This window comes from Lissotriton vulgaris, chromosome 10 (assembly GCF_964263255.1).
Source record: "Lissotriton vulgaris chromosome 10, aLisVul1.2, whole genome shotgun sequence".
Lineage (NCBI taxonomy): Eukaryota > Metazoa > Chordata > Amphibia > Caudata > Salamandridae > Lissotriton > Lissotriton vulgaris.
The window spans coordinates 738,249,728-738,277,366 of NC_141698.1; the positions used below are offsets into that span (position 1 = coordinate 738,249,728).

At 44.0% G+C, this 27,639-nt stretch overlaps 1 protein-coding gene across 2 annotated transcripts in view; it reads left to right on the forward strand.

Moving 5' to 3' along the window:
* The window catches only part of MKX (mohawk homeobox), a 249,705-nt gene extending 224,084 nt beyond the window's left edge, over nucleotides 1–25,621 (forward strand). Inside the window, exons 6-7 of one of the 2 annotated variants that reach the window (XM_086941604.1) lie at nucleotides 24,817–24,850; nucleotides 24,951–25,621. In XM_086941604.1, the coding sequence (XP_086797730.1) occupies nucleotides 24,817–24,850; nucleotides 24,951–25,140 (224 nt within the window). In that variant the 3' untranslated portion in view covers nucleotides 25,141–25,621. The remainder of the gene's footprint in view (nucleotides 1–24,816; nucleotides 24,851–24,950) is intronic. The other variant, XM_086941605.1, reaches the window with a different exon arrangement.
* Nucleotides 25,622–27,639: the final 2,018 nt, after the last annotated feature.

Sequence of the window (27,639 nt, forward strand, 5' to 3'; positions counted from 1 at the left end):
CCCTGCCCTGACCTCCGCCCCGCCTCCCAGCTGACCCTACTTCGCCCCTCCCCCTACACTATCCATATATGACAGTTGCTTGTACGCGCAGCGTTCACGCGCAGCGACCGCGCCCTATTCGCGCCGAAGGTGCGCCAAAGGTAAGCCCGTCTACGCCCGTCCGCGCCTGGACCGCGCCCAGCGCCAGACCCCCTGCCCCTCGCGCTGCCCAGCCCTCCCGCATTACCTACGATGCCGCCACCCTCCTAGCCCTTAACCCCGGTCGCGCCCCCACCTGCGTCCAAGCCGCTCCTGGACACACCCATGGACCATTCTCTTGCTACTCCTGCAAATTCAGCGGCACCGACAACATCTCCGCTATGACCACACCACAGATACCCGACCCCAACCACCTACAATGCATCCTTCTCAACACCCGCTCGGTGCACAGGCACGCCATTGACCTATGGAACCTACTAGACACCATCTTTCCAGACGTCGCCTTCCTAACGGAAACATGGATGAACGCTTCCTCCGCCCCAGACATCACCATTGCCATCCCGGAAGACTATAAGATCACACGCAAAGACCGTACCAGCCACACAGGAGGAGGCATCGCTATCGTCCATAAGAAATCAATCCGCATCTCAACCAGCTCTGACACCAACCTCGCCAACTCCGAACACCTCCACTTCCAAATACACATCGACCCCAAGACCACACTCAGAGGCACCCTCCTCTACAGATCACCAGGACCCCGCGCTAAATTCAGTGAAGACATCACGGACTTCATCACTCCACACGCGCTCCCCTCCAAAGAATACATCCTTCTGGGAGACCTCAACTTTCACCTCGAAAAGATCAACGACCGCAACACCACCACCCTCTTGGACAACCTCGCCAACCTCGGACTTAAACAACTAGTCACTTCCCCCACCCACATCGCAGGTCACACACTCGACCCCATCTTCACCTCCAGCAATCATGTCTCCTTCAGCCACACTACGGATCTCCTCTGGACTGACCACAGCTGCGTTCACTTCACCTACAACTAAGCATGAGCGAATTTTGCGGATCTCGCGTTCGCGAATTTTGCGGATTTGCGGATTCGCAATCCGCAAAATCCGCGAATTCCCGCAAATTTGCGGATTTTTTTTTTTTTGTGTTCGCCCGTGTTTCTGCCAGTTCGCGAGGGGTTTTTACAATTTCGCAATTTGCGAACTTACCTGTCGGGTCGCAAGTTTTGCGAACTTGTTGTTTCTACGTGTCCAACCTGTTTGGGACACTCTTCTTCATCACTGCCACTCTCTGTCACCACTGCCACTCTCTGACTACTCATGCCACCCTCTGGCCCACCCATGCCACCCTCTGTTTCATCACCACACCCTCTGGTTGTCCAGTGTACATTATTTTCGGCAAAGCAAAGCACACCTTCCCTGCCTCAAGTGACCTGAATTAATTTGGGGCTGATTAATGTGTCACAGAATATTTTTTTAGCTGGCACCTGCTTCCTTAGTGCGCCCTGATTAGTGATCTTTTGCACTTGCTAAGTGCTTTCATTGTTGCAAAATTAGTTACAACACCTGCCCTGCCCCAACTGACAATAATGAATTAGGGGCTGATTAATGGATTTTAACTTCCAGCCTGGCTCCTGCTTGTCTCCCTTAGCTGTAATTCATGACCTTTGTGGCATATGTGTAACTATTCTGAGGTTCAGAGCAGGGTCACATAATAGTTTCAACTGGCAACTGAACTCTGGAGGGGCCCCTCAGGAAGCACTACAGGAAATGGCTACTAATGATGTGCCTGAACTTTTGAACCTGGTAAGTAGTTACTTTCAGTTTTGCTTAGATCGTATTTCTGCAATTTCGCACTTATTCGCGGGGCGCGAACTCACGCGAACAGTGCGAGCAGTGCGAGCAAAATCCGCTGCTCGCGGATTTGCGGATTTTGCAGGAAATTCGCAAATCTCGCGGATTGCGGATTTCCCGAAAATCCGCAAAATCCGCGAGCGGAACGGATTTTCCGCCCATGCCTACCTACAACAAGCCAAAACCCACTAACCACCTCCAACCAACTCTGCAAAGAAACTGGAACAAGATCACCACCGACCAGATCTCCGCATCGCTTCTTCGAAACACTCCAGCCCACTCTTCTAACCCAGACCAAGCCGCCGCCAACTTCACCCTATGGTTATCCAACACCGCCGACACCATAGCACCACTGAAAAAACGTCAAAGCAAACCTGGCAACAAGAAGGCCTCATGGTTCAACGATGATCTTAAGAAGTCCAAGAAACTCTGCCGCTCCCTTGAAAAGGCCTGGAAAAAAGACCCAACCACTAGCACCAAGGACGCCTTCAAAAACGCCGCCCGCACTCACCACCAACTAATCCGAAAGGCCAAGAAAACAGCATTCAAGGATCGACTTGACAACAACGCCCACAACAGCAAGGAACTCTTCAACATCGTCAAGGAATTCTCCAACCCCTCAGCCAACTCCAACGACATCACCCCCTCTCAAGCCCTCTGCGACTCCCTAGCCTCATTCTTCCACAACAAAATTGCAGACATCCACAACAGCTTCGACAACCAACCCGGAGACCAACCCACCCAACCATTTGCTGAACACTCCCCCCCCGTGAACACCCTCAACGACTGGAACCCAATCTCTACTGAGGACACAATCCACCTGATGAATTCCATCCACTCAGGCTCCCCCACAGACCCATGTCCTCATCACATCTTCAACAAAGCAGACTCCGTCATAGCACCGCACCTACGAGATGTCATCAACTGCTCCTTCAACTCCGCCACCTTCCCGGAAAGCTGGAAACACGCTGAACTCACCGCCCTTCTGAAAAAACCCACAGCGGACCCCACCGAACTCAAAAATTACCGCCCCATTTCGCTCCTTCCATTCCCGGCCAAAGTCATCGAGAAAGCCGTCAACAACCAGCTCGCCGCTTTCCTCGAAGCCAACAAATCCCTCGACTCCTCACAATCTGGCTTCCGAGCAAAACACAGCACTGAGACCGCCCTCATCGCAGCAACAGACGACATTCGAACTCTATTGGACAATGGAGACACAGTCGCCCTCATCCTCCTCGACCTCTCGGCAGCATTCGACACAGTTTGTCACAGCACCCTGTTACAACGCCTCAATAACATCGGAATACAAGAAAAAGCACTTGAATGGATCACCTCGTTCCTCACCGGAAGAACCCAGAGAGTCCGCCTCCCACCATTCAAGTCCGAGGCTACTGAAGTCATCTGTGGCGTACCTCAAGGATCCTCACTCAGCCCCACCCTCTTCAACGTTTACATGAGCCCCCTCGCGACCATCGCCCGCCAACACAACCTCAACATCATCTCTTACGCGGATGACACTCAACTGATCCTTTCTCTCACCAAGGACCCCAGCACCGCCAAAACTAACCTACACGAAGGAATGAAAGAAGTTGCCGAATGGATGAAACAAAGCCGTCTGAAACTGAACTCAGACAAAACAGAAGTCCTCAATCTTAGGTACATCCCCCTCTGCATGGGACGACTCTTGGTGGCCGGAAGCCTTGGAAAAGCACCCATCCCGACAGACCACGCACGGAACCTAGGCGTCATCCTGGATTCTTCACTCTCAATGAACAGACAAGTCAGCGCCGTTACCTCATCCTGCTTCAACATTCTTCGCATGCTCAGAAAAACATTTCGCTGGATCCCCACCGAAACAAGGAAAACAGTCACCCATGCTCTAGTCACGAGCCGTCTAGACTACGGAAACACCCTCTACGCAGGTACGTCCGCTAAACTCCAGAAGAAACTCCAACGAATCCAAAACGCCTCAGCCAGGATCATATTAGACATCCCGCGCAACGAACACATCTCTGGCCACCTGAAAGACCTCCACTGGCTACCCGTCAATAAGAGAATCACCTTCCGACTGCTAACCCACGCACACAAATCACTCTACGACATCGGACCGGAATGCCTCAACTCACGACTATCCTTCTACACCCCCTCCCGCCAACTTCGCTCTTCCAGCCAAGCCCTCGCCACTGTACCTCGCATCAACAAGACCACCATGGGAGGCAGATCATTCTCTTACCTGGCTGCTAAAACATGGAACTCACTCCCCGCTTACCTTCGCCTCACCCAGAACCACCTAGCATTCAGAAAGCAACTTAAAACGTGGATATTTGACAAGTAAACCTCCTCCCATTTCTAAGCGCCTTGAGACCCTCTGGGTAGGTAGTGCGCTATATAAATTCTCTGACTTGACTTGACTTGACTTGAGGGCTAGAGCTGCCAGTCTTAGATTCCGAGATGAAGCTAGTTCCATTGGCCAATTTTCGTCTATAATCATAAAGTCTCAGCTGAAATTATCTTCCCTATAGGGTTTAAGATCTAGGCCTGTATTGATGTAATTAAACTCAGAAAGGTGATGTTAAGTAAAATAGTGGATCCACAAATAGCAATGTTGTGAAAAGCTGCAATGTATGTTACACTTTAGAATCCTGATTGAGGAAAATGTTTTGCTTGCTATTGCTTAAACGCACATTGCACTTTAAAATGCTATTGGGGCTGTTCTTATATGGATCGCTTTTCTTTTTTTTGTGAAAGGTTTCAAATATACGAGACACTTGGGCTGCATATTGTATTGGGCCCAGGTAGGAAATTTTTTAATGTTTATATAGTTGAAATTGCATAATCTACAAGTAGTTGTTTAGATTTATACAACCATGCACTGTTGTTTTCGATTACTAAATTGTGTACTTTTTTACGCTTTTTTATGATTAAAAATGTGTGCAATATTTCTATAAGTATATATTTCTTGGAAATGAAGTACTTCTTCATAAAAAAAATTAAAAAATAATGAAGTTCCATTCCCATTTCTTCCCTTTGTGCCTTGTTGTAACTTGACCCTCTTTTCAATAATGACTGTGGCCCTCCTCTCAGAAATTATCAGTAAGTAGTAGTAACTGATGCCACTTTATAGTTGCACCAATACCCAAACCTCTCCCTTTCATCCGAATATGGATCGTATTCAAATGATCTTCCCTGTGAGTGGCCATTGGTGCACAGATTTTGCCGAGCAGGGTAACTGCTGACAGCACCTACAGGGTTTACCATGGAACAGGTCAGAAGGAACAAGGTTTATTTTTTCGAGTGGAGCAGGTGAACCATCAAAAACTATCCTGCAGCATGGAAGAAGACATAAGCTGTAAATCCAAAACAGACACCCAGATCAAATAATTATAGTATATAGGGTATTTATTACTAAATCAAGCATCTTCTATTTTTCAAATACAATTATGATCTATTACCGAAAACAGCAAAATTGTATACGTTATAGCTAAATTATACATTATTCTATAGTACATCTGCATACACATTTGTAATCAGGAGGAGGTTTCTTGAGCAGCTGAATTCTCTTGAGGGAGTAGATTGTAAAAAAAAAAAAGTACACACTCCCTAGCCTTAGCGCACCATTGAGCAATATATCTATTCAACTCTAGGCAATGGGCAGGGGGGGGTGGGGGATGGTGTGGATGCCTGCAATATTTTTACCCTCTTGCAGTTAACATTTTTGGGTTGCTCACAGCTGCTTACACCGCATTCACCTCTCCAAATTTCATATTTGTTAAGGGTTGGAGTATATTATAGCACAATGGATCTTACAACGAGGGGCAGATGTTTATGAAATCACTCAATGGACGGGTAGGAACTTTGGGAAAAGTTGAGAGCAAGAGACACACTGACACCCAACAGCCATGAGCATGGCAATTTTTCATGGAAGGAAGACTATGGTTAAGTTAACCTGTATAAACTGTGTTTAGCAGCCTACAGACTCCCAAGTTAGCTACCCAGGATGGAATGTAAAATAGGAAGGAAACACACAGTTAAAAAATACGTGCAAGAATTAAAATTGATACAGCATAAAAATGGCGCAACTGCCTTCTGGCATTGTTCTTCTTGATAACAGGGCTGACTCATAAAACAGGAGCACCATTAATTACTTGTACAAAAGAAGAATCGTTGAATGAGAAAAGGACAATATTATTTAAGAGTCAAGGTAATCATGGTGCACAAAGACTCAAAGTGAGAAGCATAAGCTGGTGAACCCTTAACTAAGGCCACTCTCTAGACAACCAGGCAACTAGCTGCATGTTCATCCAAGCAACAACAATGTCAAATTTAGCTGTGCCATTTATTTCCACAATTTTTTGCCACTCAAGTCACTAGTCAGCATTATTCTAAATACATCACGTCCTTCTAGTCCATAGGGGTATGCCTCTTTCAGTCTTCTATACCCATAGAGGTGGATAAATATGGTCCATCTCCTAATGTTGTTAATGGGAAAGGTAGATTTTATTTTCTTGAAAATAGTGACTGACATATTGAACAAGGAAAGGAAATACATTGAGACTCAGATTTAAGGTAAACTGAGAGGTCTCAAGAAGAACAAAGAGTAACAGGCGTGCAGTTAAGGAAAGGCCAGTGAAGTATACTCTTTGAGTCACATTGAGGAGCATATCCAGAATGATCACTGAAACATTAAAAATACCAAGTTTTCCCTAGCTCTTCCCTTCTTTCACAATAACCATTGTTGGCATTTTTCAGTTAATGTAACTTGCCTGCTTCAGCCAAGCAAGGTGTCTTAGACTTTATTTTTGCCTGGAAGCCACACATACATATCATGTAGTCCTATAAATCCTCACTAACAGCTCAGCTTAGAACTGAAAGATTAGGTATAGGAGGTAACTTGTCCTTTTAGGAAATGGCGTCCATTGCAGGCTTAGACACCATTGTTCATTGCAAAATCTAAGGTTGACCCTAAAGTTAAATCAGTTGTCTTTGTCACTACTCAGTCACCAGGCAAAAATTGCTGTGTAATCCTTAATTATCACTCTAATTATCAGCCCAGATGCTGGCACATTCAAATGTACTTACATTTCTTATCACACCAAATATAAAAATAAAAACAAGTTATTTTATTTTATTTTTTCTATTTTTTATTTTCACAGCAGACATTTCTACTGTGTTACTAGTGTATTAGTTTTACTTTTAAAGTTGAGAATGTACAGTTTATCTTCATAGAAATTAACTTCGTCTGGAGGATGATCACGCCCCACATTTGAGATATATGAGATATCACCCTAATTTACTGTTTATCTGCTGGTGCCTGATAATCTTTGGGGATGAAATGTTTATTTATCTTGATCATTGCTAATCTATACATGGTTCAAGACTGATCCTTCTCACCATGACAATTGGACCAGCGACACTGAAATCATATTTAGAAAACACAGTTGGTTACAGGACATGCGGCATGTCTTCCTGCTAGCCTGCTTAGAGCTTCCCTTTGTTCCCTTTTCCCAAGCCAATAGATCAATCGCTCTTAATCCATGTATAATTATATTTGTTCACTCAAGCACTCTTCTAACATCGTCTTTAATGTCACATTTGTTGCAATTTGCCGTTTATGAGATTTCTTTGCCTTTGAGTTGGAGTTAAGTCCTGGAATTGCCAGAAAGCAACAATTGCAGAGGTTGGTTGAAGTGATGCTGTTCGTATTACTCATTTAGTAGCAGTTGTGTCCTGGAATGGTGATTGTTTTAACATTGATGGGTCTAGTGCTCATGCAATTGCGACTTACTTCTGCATTCGGAGCCACTGCATCCTCTCTAGACAACAGTGAAGACAACACTTCAATACTTCATTTCACTCAAAGTGGCATTCTTTCATCTTCCAGTTCAATCGCTTTCTTGACAATCCAATTCTTATAAATCTTGACATCTAGTACTGGCAAAGGAATGAAAGTAATTAGCCCGATAGCCTTGTGTGTACAGTGAATCCACTATAGAGGCACAGAAGTACTCTTCAGAGGACACAATCTGTTATTGCAGCCTGAGATGTATATCCAGATAGACTAAGCCAAACCAGCAGACTCTTCATTGACACTATCAAAATGTATGTATACATTTATACATTTATATTGTGAAGGAAGACTGCCTTTCCTTTTCCTTATGACAGACTGTGATTGGGTTCATTTATGCTGGTTTTTGGCGTTTTGAGAAGACGGAAGCAGGTGATGGTGATATAGGAGCCAGTCGAATAGAAATGATCTGTACCTCCTCATGGCCACTCTGGACAAAAACAGTCACTGCTTCATTTTCCTTACTGCCAGCCAGGCTTTCTGGAACCTTCATTCTCCTTTTTCTCTCATGGCAGGACTCATGGCCCACTCTATGTCACCTTCATCTGAGGGTAAAGTCGGGGAAGATGTCAGAGTGATCTTTATTCTTTACCTCGTAGACATGGTGATGATGTTGGGTCTGACGTGTAAAAGCCGCCATAACCTCTTGCTGTGCAGAAAGCTGAAATATTTGCTCCTATCATTCCTCAGGAAGATCAGGTGAAGCAGAGTCTTCTTGCTTCTGGGTTTCTGTGCAAGATTCAATTTGTCAGGAAAAATCCATATTGGACTGACTGGTCTCAACCATGACTGAGTTCAAGCAGCACTGATCGACATCTGCTGTGACTGGGGGTGGCAGTTCTGTTGTTGATCCTGAGATGATGCACCCAATGCCTTCCTGCTCAGAATAGGGTTCAGCAATGTATGCCACATTGTAGGCTTGTGTTTAGTGGTGGCAACAGACTACTTTTCTTTACTGTCCATTGTCTTGGCAGGAGACTGTTTCTTAAGTGCCATAGTCTTCACTGCTTGATAGTAAGCAGGAGCAGAGGGGTCTCTGAACACCTCTGCCAGCTGATTCACAGATTTCTCCACTTCTCTGTCTCGTCCAACTTCTGGCGATAAAAAATATAAAGGAAAACAGCCAGAGTTAGCCATTCTAGCAATTCAATGCAAGTTTTCATCATACCAATGACATACCCACTGTCAAGGAATTATTTTGTTTGACTGCACACTACTTGGGGAAGAATCTGTGAAAAGCTGCATAATGAATACTTGGTTTAAACATAATCCAAGGTGGAAGTTTGCTTTTGAAAAACAAATAAGCTAATTACCCTGACATGCTGGTAGATTTTTCCATGTGCGTGGTTGTTATTTCTGGTGGTCCCAAACAGGAAAATGTACATTGAAACATCTGCCCTATCTAGGGCAGACAGTCTGCTACACATTGAGTACCTACCATTCGGTCAAAGGTTTCTGCCAGGTGGGACTTTGCTGTCAAAAACATGGCTCTTCCCTGACTCTAAATAAAATAGGGGAAAGACAGGATTACAAATGTGGCTAGTGGGTCATCTGATACTTTCTGGTGGACTCCAGCATCCATAAAAATCTAAATGAGACCCTTAATTTACCAACTCTAATTTGTCATGTTACAAATGAATTGTTTTGGAATGCTTGCAAAGTTGATATGTATATGTAGTGGCTATTGTTCCTGGATACCATTGCTTTCATTCAGCATTTGTAGTTTATGTTGGACTAGGGAGTGCTCTACCTTTGAACCTTACCTTTACCTCCTTGAAGGTTGTGCTCACTTCAGTAAGCCAAGAGGAAAGGTATAATACATCAGCCTGAGATACATTTCCGGGGATTAGCAAAAATTGTAACAAAGTTTCCTATAAATACTTATGAAAATGTTAGGGATTCTTTAATTTCTAATTATTGCCTGTGCTGTTGGTGAACTCATTAATACCATACTTTCATGTCATGCTTTATTCTCTAGATTAAAACATAATGAAGACTGCTAACTGTAAAATTGTGCTAGTCATTTACTTCTCAGATACAGGGTACGGTCTGTGCATAAATTAACCTCCAATCATATCTGGGAGGCCGAAAGTGCAAATTCTTGTATGTTTTCTAAGATGCATGGGCTTCATCCAATGAGATCCTAATTTCTGTTAGCTCATGTCAGAAAGGAGGTTTACAAAAGAATGCTGCACACCTTTCTCAGTATGACGATACTATTCCTTGGGGGAAAACTAAGGGGAAGTCAAATGAGGGAACACTGTCCAGGCTTCCATCCATTATTTCTTTATTTTTAATGATATAGGGGCATATTACCAAGCAATAGCGATAATTATCGCTATTGCTTGGTTAGACACAACAATTTACCGCTGAGCTGGGGCGATTTTTATCGTAGATAAATCTTGGTATTACCAAGGTTTATCGCAAATGCAATAAAAATCGACCGCAATGCATGAATATCGCTGAAAAGTCAGCGATATTCATGCATTACCGAGCTAATGCTCTTAGCCATGTTATCCACCTCCCATTGGATAACATGGCTAAGAACTGCTCAGGGCAGGTGTTAGCTTATGGAGATATTCGCGCTTAGCGCGAATATCTCAAAAATTTGGTAATAGGAGATAGCGATGTTAGCGACTGTTTCCAGTCGCTAACATCTTGGCACGCCCACTTTGCATGTAAATAGTGATAAATATCACTGACATGCAAAGTGGGGCCCAAGATGGTCGCTATCTCCTACTAGCTGTCGCTAACTGGTGTTAGCGACAGCTAGGTAATATGGAAATAATTTTATCTCCGCTTTCTTGGCTTTTAAAGCCAAAAAAGCAGAGATAAACGCCCTTGATAATATGCCCCATAGTGTGGTCAAAACCTTGAACATAGGATGTCAGAGCACATGACAAAGTATATTGAAAGGTAGATAGAATAGATGTATAGATGGTGTATGATACCATGTAGATGTGAGATGTTCCAGAGATAACAGTAGTTTCAAGTTTGTGACAGAGGAACAGCATAGAAGCTTATTTTTTTCAGTAGTTATATTTTTCTGGAGGTTACTCACCTTAGTTTAAGATCATTTCAACCCCATCATTACTTGGATGGCAATGCTTTCATATTTAGCTCCAAATTCAGCGAATGTTCGGCAAATCATTACAATCAGCTAGATGGTAATAGTGTATGCGTTTTAGGGGAAATAGCGGATAGTGGAGAGCAATGTGATGGGGTACCAAAAGATTTTCCAGTTACAATGAAGGCTCAATTGAGGTTATTTATCAGTGGTTGTTTGAAGCTTCTCTTTAAACTAGGGATTGAGGAGACGTTTTTGAAACATGCTTGCAGAATATTCCAACTTTTGGGTGCATTACTGAGGTTCCGTGACGGTTCCGTGACGACTTGAACCCGTGTTTTCAAGTTTGTCGGAAATACATAATATTGGTATCAGTGAACCGCAAATGATCCATTTAGTATATCCTGGTGTTTTCGCTACGCTACGAGCAAGAACACTCCTTCCATTGACATATTTCTGATCTACCCACGGCATCCATCTTAGATCATGGCCGCCATTTTGTGATTCTTGCCCTCACATATGCAATAGCCTCTGATCACTTCATTTCGATTAAGGACACGTAACCTTAGCCGGAGATTCACCTCTTACTTGAACACGTGCACCTTAAACCAGATCACGCTGTAGCTGCATGACTCGACAAAGGCTGCCTCCTCTGCCCGAGGCCAGCCCTGCCAAACTGGTCTTCGTGTCCATTGTACCTGATCATGATTAGGCGGCCGAAGCCGGTAGCCTTGCCCATTTACAACCCACAAGCATCTCTTATCCCGCTTTTCTATCTTCCACACCTGGCTCTGTTTCTTTCTTTCTGAATCTTTATTAGGGGGAGGTAACGAACTTTACGATGAGGCGGTCCGGGTCCTGAATGCAATATTGACAGGGAATTGTGACAAACTAGTGGGAACCCCTCTTTTCGCAATGTTTGGCCTCAGATATTATCGACGGTTCCTGTGTAACGCCAAATATTTATTGTTTTAGACACAAAGGTTTTGGGAATGTATTACATGTAAAGAATTTGCCCCTAGCATAAAAAACAGTATATAAGGAGCAGCCCTCTTTGTACAAATCGAACAGGCTCCTGATTACTGCCCGTGTGTAGTATCTGTGACTTCTGTGTCCCTGCAGTAATAAACCTTTGGTCTTTGACGCCACCATCGAGAAGCCCGTGTTTCTGTTCATTTGTGCACCAAGGCAGGTTGGAACTCCGGGGTCTTTGGGTGTTGTACCCTGACACCTCTGGACGGAACCAAAAAGTCCAGAACTCCAATTGGCGCCCAACATGGGGCGACGTCATTCGGTACCGGTCCAAAAGCCTGAAGAGTTCGAGAAGCTTCGTGTGAAGATTCCTGAGGGAGGCGCCCCACTTCATCGATCCCGGCATATCGCAAAAGTGGCCCGAAGTTCTCTTCCACGAGGGTTTCCCGTTCAGGACGGCTGCAGTGGGCCGTTGCCTTGACCGTCGCCCTGTCTTGGACCCGAAGAGGTGCAGTCCTTAGTACGGCGAAACGTGACGGGTTTCTCCTTGGTGACGTCTTCAGTGACTCAGTTAAGTATTTAGTGATAGCTAGCTGGTTACTTTGTGAGGATTGTTAAAAATCCTTGATCGGTTCTTGGTTTGGTTTGGTTTTGTCAGATTATCACTGGTTGTTCTAGTTACGATAATCTATTTGGTTTAGTTTGGGTATCGATACATCAGTTCGTTTTGGTAGGCCTAAGTTCTTGGTTCGAGTGCACATATTTGTTCTGTGTTTGTTTGTTTTGTGTTCCGGACTGAAAATGGTAAGTCGGAAAATGTTGTCTTGTTTTAGTTGCAACAGTGACTCACGATTGGAGGACTCTTGTCTGGTTCCTCCGATTGGGACTCCCCTATATGATTTATATTGTAAGTACGGTGTGGGTCCTATATCTTATAATGAGATATGGGTCCGTTATTGTAAGAAGGATGGTGTCCTTAGTTGGCCACTGCATGGTAGTTTTGAACCAGAGATTCTCGACAACTTAGAAGCGAAATTGTTTAAGAAGAAAGCCCGGCCGGCAATGTTTGATTCTTTCCGTTATTGGCGAAAAGAATCCAAACAGAGAGAAATGAAAAGGTTGAAGAAAGAACAGAAAGAACAAGAAGAGTTAACTCTAGAGCAAGCGACTAAACAGTTGCAGGCTAACGAGTGTGAGAAGGCTATAGATGTAGCTATTAGAGAGCATAATCTAGCGATTGACAAGTGCTATCCTGCCTTGCCATCGAAAATGGCTAAGATATTGGAGGATTCCGAAAACGATCCTCTGTTATCTTATCTGTTACGGTCACCTCCACCGTATGCACAAGGTGCTGCGGCTCCACTCGTCCCGAATGTTCAATTGCCGGTTGCTGGACAACCTGGTGCTCCTGCTCCTGTCCCCCAGAATCAAGTTCCTGTACCTCCTGTGATGAATGTGAATGTTCCTACAGCTCCTCCTCTTCCTATACTGCCAGCCTCTATACCTACTTCTGTACCCACTGTTCCTCAAACTATTTTCCTCGATACTCCTACTGTTTCGTCATCTATTCCTACCTCTACTGCATTCTCTACGTCTGCGAGTGTGCTAACTCCACTTTCTGTTCGTCGAAGAATCACTGATTCTGTTACTAATATGCTGTCTCCTATATATTAAACTTTGATTAAGACTCCTACTCCTGACTCTGTACAGAGATGGAGTCAGCTTCCAAGTGCTGAGGAACGGGGAGTTTTAGATTCCACGGCTCTCAGATGGATTTCGAAGGGTAGAAGATATAGTACGAGAGATGTACTAGACACATTTATGCAGTGGGGGGAACCAACGCAACGGTACGTCTTTGATGAGATGTGCTCGTTGTTACGTGAGGAAATAGAAGAAGATGATGTTGAATCAGATTTGGAAGATTTAATTAGGGTTCAAAAGGAGTTTGCTGCTGGAATGATAGTGGGTGAGAATATAAAGGAAGCGATGGAACTGATTTTAAGTTTTAGGAATGATCCATCTCTTCGTTCGCCGAGAGATTTAGAAAAAGGTAAAGTGAAGCTAAGTCGCCAATATCCTATGAGGGAGGTTCCTCCAATTTGGCGCGAAGCAATACAACGTGATGATAATGCAGGAATTGCAGCTGCTCCAGCACAGTTCCAACGAGTGTGGATACACATTCCATGGAAGCGAGCAGAAGTGTTAGCGGTGAAACAGGCCTTGCCAGATCCACGTAAGAATCCAGCCGGATATTACAAGGAATTAACACAGACAGTTGAGGCTTGTATAATGAACCTAGCCGACATTGATATGTTGTTTGGTAACGTAGTTCCGCAACCAGTGTGGGCTAAAATTCGTAGAGAGGATCATCAAGCTGCTTTGGGTGGTGATTGGGCAGCTATCACTGCAGCAGATGGTCAACAAATAGGTGGTGCAAAACCCGAACCTTTAATTGCTAATCTGCCAGGCAGAATAATTGATCTAATGAAGACTCTGATGCCAGCATTACGTGTAAATTGGGACAAGTTGTCAGCATGCAGGCAGAAGAAAGACGAAAGTGTCTCCGACTTCTTCACGAGGTTCGAAGAGACTTTTGTGGATCATAGTGGTCAGGACATGAGTACAGAAGGAGGACAGAGATTGTTTGTCGATAAATTTGTGCATAATTTGTTACCTGAATTATGCAATAAATTAAAAGACTCAGAAAGTGCGTGGGCTGTATCTACGACAGCACAGATACTTGCAACTGCACAGTACTACGAAAATAGAGATAAAGAGGAAAAGGAGAAATCAGAAAAGAAAACGAAAGATTTAAAAACTAAAGTTCTTTTACAGCAGGCGTATCCGCCTCGCGCGAATCAAACTAATACGCAGCAAGGTTCATACCAAAGGACGCATCGATTTGAAGGATACTCCGCTATCCGACCCAGATGGTACGCTGTATGTGGACGGGTCATGTTTTAAATTGGAGAATGGTGATGTGACTGCTGCTTACGCGGTAACGACTTTGAAGACGATTGTGGAGACTGCAAGAGTGAGTCAGAATTCTGCCCAAGCTGCAGAATTAATAGCTCTAACAAGAGCGTGTGTTTTAGCTGAGGGAAAGAGAGTGAATGTGTTTACAGATAGTCAGTACGCGTTTGGCGTGGCCCATAGTTTTGGCCGGTTGTGGAGAAAAAGAGGTTTCATTACGTCCCATGGGACTAAGATCCAGCATGGTCAGCTAGTTAACGACTTGTTGGAATCTCTAACCTTACCGACTGAAGTTGCGATTGTGAAGTGCAGTGCTCATAAAGCAATCACGGATGATGTTGGTCGTGGGAATGCCTTTGCTGATGAAACTGCTAAACAGACAGCTAGAGACACGATGAGTAGAATGTATGTTGCTACGTCTGCAAGATGGATTGCTGAGTCTGGAATGTGTGAGGACACTATGGAAAGTGTGAAAGAGATTCAGAAAGAAGCGACTGAGGAAGAGAAACGTGTATGGAGAGAAAGTACGGGCAAGTTGGACTCGAATGGATGTTGGATTGATTTGACAGAACAGCAGCGTTGGATGTTGCCCGATGCGTATGTGCTTGCAGTAGTGACGATGGCGCATGGAGTAGCACATATAAGTTCTAAAGGGATATGCAAGATGTTAGCTCCGGTCTGGAAGAATGAGGGAATCAGTAAGTGTGCAGAGAGAGTGGTGAAAAATTGTATGGTGTGCCTGATGCATAATCCTGGCAAGGGAACTCCAACTCCAGCTGGTCATTTCGCTCCTCCTTCCTGTCCCTTTGAAGTGATTCAGTTAGACTTCATTCACATGGAACGCTGCAACAATTTAAAGTACGTCCTGGTGGTAGTTTGTGCTTTTTCCAGGTGGATAGAAGCATACCCACTAAAGGACAACACTGCCCTATCTACTGCCAAAATTCTTCTCAAGGAATTTTTCCCTAGGTATGGAATGCCACGGATTGTATGGTCAGATAACGGAAGTGAGTTTATAGGGAAAGTTATGCAGAGTGTGTGTGCCGGTTTAGGATTGAAACAGAAATTTCACAGTGCAAACCATCCCCAGTCTGCTGGTTTAGTTGAGGGTTACAATGGCACCCTCAAGCTAAAAATAGCCAAAATACAAGCATCCACAGGTTTAGCCTGGCCAGACGCACTTCCTTTGGCCTTGTTATCAACGAGAGCAACAGTACATTCTAGAATAGGGCTTAGTCCGTACGAGATTGTGTTTGGCCGCCCGGCAAATATCTGGGGTGTGCCAAGGCCTAAACAATTTTGCTCCATTGAATATCCTATGTTGATAGACTACCTTTACGACTTGACTGCTAAATTGAGTCTTATTCATCAACAGGTTTTCGATGCCTTGCCAAAACCTCCGGAGAGTCCAGGGCACCAGCTGAAACCGGGTGACTTCATTGTAATCAAGAACTTCGCGAGGACGAAGAACCTTCAACCAAGATTTGTGGGGCCTTTTCAGATCTTACTGGCAACGAGGACAGCTGTTCGTGTCGCTGGCCGCAAACACTGGATTCACGCTTCTCACGTAAAGCGTGTTCCGTTGCCGCTCCCTTACGACGACTGGGTGAAAAAGGGAATTGGTGCCTCCGAATCTGAAATCACACCGAAGTTCATCTCTTTCAGCGATGCCGAATTGATTACTGACACTTTGAAACCTGACTCTCCTCCTGAAAAAACTCCTTTGAACATTGAACATTTGTCTCCAGCATCAAAAGAAGCTTTGCCATCTGCGAACTTAAACTCTGCAACAGCTGCTAGTGATACACTATTTTCCGATCAGACAGTACCAGCGAAGCAGAGATACAACCTAAGAAGCCATAAAATGGACAAATAAAGCAGGCAACTGCATATTGTGATTTTGATATATTGAACTTTTGCCTTCAGCCAGGAAGTTTGCTATTGTTTATTGTTTTTAAATTGCCTTGCCGTCTGGGTAGCCGTAGGGTCGTGGCTGTGTGCCTAGTTTGAATTTGCAGGGGTCTGACACAAGGTCGATCTTTCTATTGGTTCTGGGAACTCCCAGGGCTGATAGAGGCATTTTCATCTACGTACACATCATCAGTGGTCGCGAGCGGATTGTAGAAGATGGAGCTTCCTGCGCTGCAACGAGAAAATGTGATTTATGTTCGCAGAAACAGACTTAATAGAATTCTTCATAGCAAATGCTTTTTGATGCAATGTGCCATTACATTTTTGATTGTTTTAGCAACATTGGTGGGTGGAATCGTCTTTAGTGTAAATTTGATTTTTGTGCCAGTTTCTACAGTACCTCCCCTTGATCCTGCTATTTCTACTGTTTCTTCTATACACTCTTTTCACTCGTTTCCAGAACATGAGCAAGCCCGACGCTCAGAGTTCACCAACAACACATTTGTACAGCTCTTGCACCAACACCAACTGGTAGTTAACACTACAGACTGCTGGGTGTGTGGCTTGATACCCCACACTATGGATAAAGGTATTCCATATCTGGTTTTGCCTTACAGCTATAATGGATCATTTCAGGCCTTCCAAACCATCTTTGCTTATGCCCTTGAAACCTATCCTCCACGTCCACCGCGTTCCACTAAATATAACTCTGCCAACAAAGCTTTAGTCCAGGGAATTATTGACATGGTCAAGGACGTCAATAATACTCCATCTTACCCTAGAGACGAATTGCGAGTATATTTAAGTTGGAATACTTCAGAGTATCGCCTTAGTTTAGGAGAAAGCAAGCGTAAAAGCTCAACTCCAATCTGGGTCGTACCTCACCGAGGTCAGGTCTGTTTGCAAGGTAATGGGAGAAATCCGAGAGCTCAGCTAGGGAGGAGTGAGTGCGTAGAGACTTATGTGTTTCCGGCTAACTCTTCCCCTGCCTTTCTCACTGCTAGGGGTACCTACTTCATTTGTCGAGACAGAGCTTATACATGGTTGCCTGCCGACTTTTCAGGATCATGTTACATTGCTCGATTGTTGCCTCCGACATACACTGCTTCATCTGATTACCACAGAACCAGAATAGCGAGAGGTGTCTTCAGCAAGGAAGATACCGCTGGTCAGGAAGCTGGAGACTTCTTCAAAGGCTTCCTTCCGTTCTGGGGACCTATGGCCAATAGTAGAAACATACGTCAGCTAACACGGGTAGTTGAATCTACTATTACTGAAACTGCTGGTGCCCTTAGCAATCTGACAGCTGAGCTTCAGGCGGATAGGCTCATGACGTTGCAGAACCGTATGGTTCTAGACGTTATACTTGCAGATCGAGGTGGGGTATGCAGAATGATCCAATCGAGCTGCTGTGTCTTTATTCCTAATAATGCTCCAACAGTCTATGAGGCGATCTCTAAGTTGCACAAGATTTCAGATACCATACATGTAGACAAGGGAAACTGGTCCTTCATGGAGTGGTTTTGGACTCTGATATCAGCGTGGGGATGGAAGGTTCTGATGGTCATTGGTGTCATCTTAGTATTCCTATTCTCATGTTGTCTGATTATCCAGTGTGGTCCTGCTCTGTGTAGTCTTTGTGCTGCGACTTGTCTCAGAAAACCACCTGCGTTTGGAGAAAAGACACGAGAAAGGATGATGATACAACAGCATGTCACTGACCTGATGAGCATAGAACTAGATTCTGACATAGACTGAGTAATTGCCTATGTAAGGGCAAAAGGAGGGTCTGAGGTTCCGTGACGGTTCCGTGACGACTTGAACCCGTGTTTTCAAGTTTGTCGGAAATACATAATATTGGTATCAGTGAACCGCAAATGATCCATTTAGTATATCCTGGTGTTTTCGCTACGCTACGAGCAAGAACACTCCTTCCATTGACATATTTCTGATCTACCCACGGCATCCATCTTAGATCATGGCCGCCATTTTGTGATTCTTGCCCTCACATATGCAATAGCCTCTGATCACTTCATTTCGATTAAGGACACGTAACCTTAGCCGGAGATTCACCTCTTACTTGAACACGTGCACCTTAAACCAGATCACGCTGTAGCTGCATGACTCGACAAAGGCTGCCTCCTCTGCCCGAGGCCAGCCCTGCCAAACTGGTCTTCGTGTCCATTGTACCTGATCATGATTAGGCGGCCGAAGCCGGTAGCCTTGCCCATTTACAACCCACAAGCATCTCTTATCCCGCTTTTCTATCTTCCACACCTGGCTCTGTTTCTTTCTTTCTGAATCTTTATTAGGGGGAGGTAACGAACTTTACGATGAGGCGGTCCGGGTCCTGAATGCAATATTGACAGGGAATTGTGACAAACTAGTGGGAACCCCTCTTTTCGCAATGTTTGGCCTCAGATATTATCGACGGTTCCTGTGTAACGCCAAATATTTATTGTTTTAGACACAAAGGTTTTGGGAATGTATTACATGTAAAGAATTTGCCCCTAGCATAAAAAACAGTATATAAGGAGCAGCCCTCTTTGTACAAATCGAACAGGCTCCTGATTACTGCCCGTGTGTAGTATCTGTGACTTCTGTGTCCCTGCAGTAATAAACCTTTGGTCTTTGATGCCACCATCGAGAAGCCTGTGTTTCTGTTCATTTGTGCACCAAGGCAGGTTGGAACTCCGGGGTCTTTGGGTGTTGTACCCTGACACCTCTGGACGGAACCAAAAAGTCCAGAACTCCATTACCTGAAATGAAGAATTATAGTATGAATTAATTTTGAAATCTTCCTGTATCGATCTTCAGCGGGGCATAACTTATAGAAATCCATTTAATGTCAGAGGCTTGTTGTTTCTGAGATATGAATTAAAGGTTATTAAGGTGGACTCTTCACCATGGAGAAGGGTCAAGGCTGGTTTGCATCTTCAACTGTCACACTAAGTTGAATGGGTATGTTCAGATGTGAGTGCAATGCAAACTGTGCCACTGGATTCAAGCTACACTCTGCTGATGAGGCCTAATAAGGGCAAACCTGGTCCTGTGTTCCCTGCGTTACAGTTCAGGGAGGACTTGGCCTGACAGTTTCGGCTGGGCGGTTCCCATTTCAGCAGGGTCAAGAATGATTTGCATATGGTTAGTCCAAATCGAGGTGGCATAGTGTGGAACATAACGATGGATTGGGGTGCCCCCTGAGTAATTATCAGTGGCTGAGGTTAATTCAAGCATGCCATCCATCCCTTTTTTGCAGACTTCATTAGACAACCTAGCCCATTTTATAGGCAGAATGAAGTTTCAAAGGGAGTAATCTGATGCATGTGTAAAGGTGTAACGCACTCAGACATTTTTCAGGAACACTGCCTGCTGATCACTTTGGAGTATGCCTGGTGAGATTTGAGTGGTAAACAGCCCTTACAACAAATCCTTCACTCCTCATAGAATTACAACGCGGTTGTTACCCCACAAACAACGCAGACTTGCGGAGGGGGGGAGGGTGGGAGGGTGGGAGGGGGGGAGGAGGTGTTGAATTTAAAATCCAGTACCTTCCCTACTGTTGCAAAGACTGGAGTTGGAATAGTAAATTATACTATTCCAACATCCAGCGCCCCCCTCCGCAAGTCATTGTTATGACTTAGCGGGGTAATGGTATGCATTGTTATAATGCAGTCATCGTAACAACTGCGTTGTAATTGCATGCGAAGTGAAGGCATGCCTTATAAGGAGGCATATGCATTTGAGTAGTCCAGTCATTAAAGTATTATCATAGTTGAGAGTGAAATAACTAGGGCTTGAACAGCCATCTAAAGGTCCTGTTTAGCGAGGAAAGGCTTGAGATTCTGATGGAGTTTAAGTTGCCGTCTGGTATTTCCAACCATTCCTTTGACATGTTGGCCAATATAAAGACATTTCTAGAGTCTGAGTTTGAGTCTGAAACCAAGCATTAGGGGCCATTTTAACTGCTTCACATTATCATTAGAAGAATATATTAACTTCAAAATATCCTGTTTATAAAATAAGGCTCAGCTCTCTGGGCTTCTGCCCACAGCAATAACTAACTGTACACCATCAGAGCAGTTAGGTTGCTGCTGTTGTCGTCCAGATTGCACTAAGCCTCTCACTCAGAGACTTTGAAGCCAAGGGCCGCAGCGGCCGCAGTACCACTATGACTTGGTGAGGTGTGGCCGGTGCAGGTATGCTGGGTCATGGCAAAAGCAGTGAATGCAGCGCATTACAATCTAAAAAATCTGGGCATCCTGCCTGCTGCTGCTGCCGTGCACAGCCCCAAGTCATCCCCTGCACCCGCAGAAGACCAACCAAAGGCTTAGCCCTGCCCTGCTTAACTCTCAGTGTCCCGCCCACTTGGCCGGCAACACTGAGCAGGGGCCGCCGGTGCCTGCCACAGTGCCACTGCATTGAACAGTGATTGAGGGCGAACGAACAGTTACGAATTGAGAGAATAGTTTACTACCTTGAACGTGTGTGACTCGTGAAGAAATTCATCAGTCATCAACAACACAACGCAACCAGTACGTAACACTGTAATTAACCTTATGCAGTAGAGCAGCACTCAACTAATTACTATCAAGTATTAAATCAATTACGTGTGGTGCACTAAATGCATGTAGACCCAGCCCTGATAATTAAGTTCCGGTGCTAAGCACCGGCAAGCACCGGCACAAATGAAGCACTGTAAAAGAGCGATCAACGAGCAGCGGGGTACCATAAAAGGAACGTTAGCAGAAATAGACAAGACATTTGACAATGTTGATGCACTGTTACCTATTTTTCAGGCAGGCCTCGAACTATGTAAGCACAATTTTTTCTGTACCCGTTTTGTTGCTTCTGAATTTTAAGAACGCTTTCACTAGCAATTTTGAAATTTGCATGCTTTCTATTGATGAATAAAATGACAGAAAATATAAAATACACTGAATGAATGTGGGTGTATGATGTGCCACCAATTGTAAGTATTTAGTAATGAAAGAAGCAGAAACATTTACAAAAAATAACTACATTGTTCATTCAAAAAGCCAGCTCTTTTACGATGATCCTATGTGACTATGGTCTCAAACTTTATCAATTAATTAATTTTACATATCTATACGTAGGTGAAACTTGTCCTTAAATCAGATACCTCTCTGGGAGAAAATGGGTTACCATTTGAGGGGATAGACGCCCCACTCAAGCAACAACCACAATCCTTATCAGGGTGAACAGCAATAAACCACTAAGTTAACCAGTGCTTATCCTCCTGATAGCCTGGCACAAAAGCAATAAGGCTTGTCTTAGAGTCAATGTTTAAAGTATTTATGCAGCAGTCAAACAGTAATAAAGTAAAAACAGAACACAAAAAAAAATCCCAATTTAATTTTGAAAAATAGAATAACTCTTAATAAATAAAACAATACCAGAATGTCAAAACTCCAATCAATAGAGTCTGATATATTCAATTTTAATGATTTTAGTGATAATAGCACCTAGATGCACAAATCCCCACTTGTGGTCATCTGGTTGTGATAGACCAGGGCAGAGTCACAAATTCAGGACCACTGCGATGGAGTGCGGGTTGAATATAAGACCAGGCTCACTGAAAAGTTATCTTCTAAGCCGGAAGGGAAGAATTTCCTTCTTACGGGGCTGATTCTGATGCGGGTTGGAAATGCTTCCCGACCGAATCGGGTTGGAAATGCTTTCCGACCAACTCCAATCGGGAGAGTCCAATCGACCGAGTACGATGCATTCGGATGCTTCCAGATACGAATTGGTTAGACTCCCATTGACTTCAATGGGAGCACATGTTCCTAACCGCATCATAATTGGGCACTGGGTTGCTCCCGATCCTATTTGGAAGGAGCAAAAGCCATTAGGAGGCCTTCCTAACTGCATCAGAATCAGGCCCTGGGTGGGAATGCTTTCCGACCCGCATCAGAATCGGGCCCTTCGTGGTGGAGGCCACAAGGAGGAGGCTGAGTGTTGCAGACTTTCATTGCTGTAACACAAAGAGCAGGCCAAGCATTGCAGGCTGCTCTTGCTGTATAGCACAGTGCAGGTCTGGCATTGTCGGTTGTTGTTAGAACTTCACGTTGACAGTCATCAAAGGCAGCAGACTATTGGTGCAAACAGGCCCATTTGCATCCACTAGTAGCCCAATCTTCAGAGGTTTCACCTTTTCACCTAGGAGGGGCTCTTACTGATGCCAGCCAAGTACCTATGATCTGGTGGGCCCTTCTTGGGGATCAGGCCCAACAGAGGCCAGAGCTCCAACTGGTCCTTTTGCAGGTCCAGGCAGGTCAGCTGGGCAGTTGCAGGGAGGCCTCTCAAGCTTGTTGTGTCTCTGTAGGTCACATAGGAGGTCAGCCAACTGACCCTTGGAGTCACACAGCCTGAGATAAAGGCAAGCAGGTCCAATCTTCCTTCTAAGACAGCAAGGCAGACCTTCAAGCAGCATGGCTTTCCTCTGGCAGCAAGGCAGTACTTCTGTATTTTCCACAGATCATATTCAGGAGTGATTTGCTGAGTGGCACTTGGGGCGCCAATATGTATAACTGGTGTTAGCCTTTGCATGGGGGACTTCTTGCCATCCCCCATCTCTGGTTCTGGAAAGTTTTTTCCCTGCACCTGTCAAGGGTCCAAACTATTTAGGGGTGACAAAAGGCAGGGTAGTTCTTGGGGCAGGTTGCTTTGTGTGTGCAGGAGGCAAATCCCTTTGAAGTATATGTGGGACTGGGCCGTTCTTCAGTCATCCTGTCAAGAAGGCCCATCGTGCAAATACCGAAGTCTCCTTTGTGATATTGTCTGAAAGCACTACACAAACCTCAACAGCAGAGCTGTTCCCTGCCATGTGACCCAAGATACTGTCAGAAGGCACAGATGGTTGGGACAAAAAAATTCCAACTTTCTAAAAGTGCAATTTTCAGAATTATCACTAAACATTCGACTTTATAATTGAAGAGGATTTTAAATTACAGTTAATTTAAGTGTAAACGGCATATCTCTATCTGCTCCCAATCTAAAGTTAGCATTTAATGCATTTAATAAGGCACCCCCGTTTTAGTCAATGGGATAGATAGGCCTTACAACAATGACATTTGTGAGGTTTTTACTGCCAATAAATGTAAAACATAAGTACACTCATCTACTTTTTAAATACAGTGCCCCCTGCCCAGTGAGCCTTTAGGCCCTTCCTTAGCAGTGACTTATAAGTATAAAAAAGAAAGGTTTAGGCCTGACGAAAGGTTAATTTTGCCGGGTCAAAATGGCAGTGCAAAACTGCACTGCAAGCTGCAGGAGCAGGCCTAAGGCATGTTTTTCTAGTGCTACTTTATAGGGTGGCATAATGAGTGCTACAGGCCCACTAGTAGCATTTAATTTACAGGCCGTGGGTACATGTAGTACCATTTACTAGGATCTTACAAATAAATTGAATGTGCCAGTTAGGTGTATGACAATTTGACCATGTTTGAAGGAGAGGAAACAAACCCTTTAGCACAGGTTAGGATGTCAGGTCTACCAATCTCTAGCATAGCTTTTCAGCCAGTGGAACAGAGAAGGGGTCATTAGTAAATTAGTGGAGAGACTGACCAACAGAAAGAGAGAGAGAGAGAGAGAGAGAGAGAGAGAGAGAGAGAGAGAAAGAGAGAGAGTGCATGCATACATGCATGCACTTCTGTGTGTGTGTGTGTTTAGAAACAGTTAATACCAAACACACAGAAACATTTCATGACAGTTTAGTGTTCTGCATGACTGCAATAGATTTGTAACCAGTTGCAAATTGAGTGCAGTGAACAGGATAAAGATGGAGTGTGACTCAAATCAGTAAGGGACTGGCCACTCACTTGAGGTCAGTATAAACACTATCAAATTTGTTCCATAACTGCATCAGTTCCAAACTTTGGAATGGGCCTTGGCAATCTAGTGGGGGACAGTATGATCTATATTAGTATCTATGAAATGATAATTGCTGCATTGCAAAATCAGTATGCGTGATGATTAGAACAGCCGCAAACAAACTGCTCAAGCTTCAGGGATAATCTTTGCATACAATTAACTTTCATGAGTAACAGTAAACTAGGTGTCATAATCCCAGTCACTTGTTTATCTCCAGAGACAATATATGATGTGGCTTTGTAAAATGTCTACTTTTCTGTTCTGTGAAAAGGTAAACTGACTGGCTTGCTTTGCATTTTCAGAAACACCAGAGAAAGGACCAAGAAAAAGTGACAGGTGAGAACTACATTTAAATTTTTTCTTTAAGAAACTGAAACTACATGCATACATTTGCTGACATGTGTGATATTTTTCCCCCCAATGTCATTCAATGTAGTGCAGCCAATAAACATGGCGCCAACAAGGATGAAACAACCTACTGGAAAGAAATCAACGCGGCTATGGCCTTAACCAACCTGGCACAAGGAGAAGAACAACTGCAGGGCACAACAAGCTGCATTATTCAGAAATCCTCACATATATCTGAAGTAAAGACTGTCAAAGTGCCATTAATTCCACAATATTAAAACACTATTGAGGGGAAGGGGATACCAAAATCTCAAGGCTGCATCTCCCCATGCAAGTATTTTTCACAATCCGAAAAATAGCTGTGAAGGATATTACGAAGTGGCCACCCTTAATTGATCCGGAAGTGAACTGCTCCACCAGACTTTTAAAATTGAACTAAAGCGCAGAGTATCTTCTTCAAAGGAAATGTAAATGATGACTTTTTTTATCGAGATATTAACTTATTTTATGCTATTCACATTGTTAAGTATAGTGCCTTCAATGCTTTTGCTGAAAGTTCTTTTGCCTTACAAAAATAAGCTACAACGTGGGCATAAAATGCCACATTTGTGCCTTAAATGAAATTGCCAAAGTGCTTGCTCTTTTTATAATGTTTCCACAGAACTTTAATCGGCCCATGGATGAGGTCATAAAATATGAACACATCTTTTATAAATCTGATGGATGTAAAACAAAATGTAATTATATGTTTTTTACAGTATTATTAGGATCTCTAAATGTTGTTGCATATGTCACTAAGGGTATTGTCAATGTATTTCTTTTGTATTTAATACTAAAACAAACATGGTTGGGTTATTTAAAAAGTGCAATAATGTACAACTCTTCCTTCTAAGATTGTTTTTATGTGTATTTTTTTGTATGCCTAGGACAGCCATGCCATTATCATGCCATTTTCCATTGAACTCTAAAGAGGCACCTGAAGGTGAACCACAAGTGTAAAGAGAAATTGTACATGTTAGTGTTAGGGGACTTGGGGCCTTATTCAGAGTTTGGTGGACGTACTGCCCATCACAAACGTGGCATTTGTCATGTCCTCTGTATTAACCCCTTCGATGCTGACGACGAGCTCAGCTCGTCATCAGCCACGGGGGGCGTGTGCGGATGACGAGCTGAGCTTGTCATCTAACGCGGCTTTTAGAAAAAAGCCGCGTAGCGCGAAAATAACCGCCGCAGCGATGCGGTTAAGAGTGCATTATAGCCTATGGCACTTATGATAAGGCACATAAGCTATCCCTCTCGTTTTGGTGGAGTATCCTGCCTGTCAAACTCTAAATAGAGTCCTTAGACCTATCAAGATATTGAATGCCAAAAAGTAATCTCATATAATTAGAGCCTGACCTATTGCTAAATTGATTTCTAATTCATTACACAAGAGGTTCCAATCTGCGGGGTGAATAAAAATGACACCTTGTGGACTTAAAAGGCCCTTTTTGAAAATAGTTCTATCCTCTATGTCAGTTAGAAGCTGTAAGCTTTATTACACTTCATCTAAACAAGGACTCGATCTGCATAGGGTCGGGGTTGGAGTTGGGGGCAAAATCTGTGGCAGAATTTCGGGATCACCTCTGATGTAGTGGTTTACATTCAGACCCATCTTTTGTGTATAGCCTTAAAATCTAGCAGTTCTCGGCTGATGGTGCAATACTTCCCAAACTCTCTAACTGGTTATTTGCACTTAAAAGATAAATAAAATATCACAATCCATGCTTTGCTATTTTATTGCGGAATGCATTTTACTGATGGCTGATTCAATAATAATAATTACAGCTGAATAATTATTTTGGAGGTTGTGCTTTGTACTTCTTGAAAGGTAATTCTTGCCATTTAGTGCCTCATTATAATGTTGGGAGGAAGGCAATCTGACAGCTCATTGGAGGCTTTTCATTCTACATCAAAGGCTCAGTCTGACCGCCATATTACGATACTGCCGATCAAAGGGAAACCCATAGGGGATTTCCGCCCCGCTTTTGACAGGCTCAAGGAACGTGTCAAGGCAGAGGGCGGATCATAATCTCCAAAATGGAGGTGCTGCCTGCTCAGGGATTATGATGCACAGATTCCACTGTCTTTCTATGGTGGTACGACTGCCATAGAAAGACTGTTGGAAACGGACTATATGGGCCCCAGCAGGGCCCCTGTCCCCCCCTCGGCCTCTGCTACGACAGACACCACATGGTGCCTGGCACAAGGTGCATGGATGTTTGAAAACATACGTTTTTCTATTGGAGCTTGTGCTGCGACCTTTTCCGGCAGCCACACAAGCTGCAATGGAAAAATTAATGCTTCTGACCGTGCATTGGGTGGTCGAATCCTAAATCGGTGGGTGGACCCACCGACTAATAGTCAGGCAGATTCAATCCCACTACGGTGTCGGCCTTCATAATAGGCCCCTTGGTTTTATTTCTGAACATATGCTTCCGATAAATTCTTTCTTCTTTATTTCCTGTTCTGGTAGGTGTTATTCCCTCTTTGATGTGGATGTCTGCCTTACATTGAGTTGTGTTTGCTGTAATTAAACATTTTTCGCTCCCACAGACATGGAGAGGGCACAGGTATTACTGTTAGACTGGTATCAGATGCCCAGAGCAGTGTAATAGTACAGACTACAGACAGTGGCATCCACCCAGGGGGATGACATCAGATCCACAAGGAAGCTTTGTCTTTAAATGTTGTTGTAAAATCTAAACAGCTTTAAAAGACTTTACATTTGAAAAGAA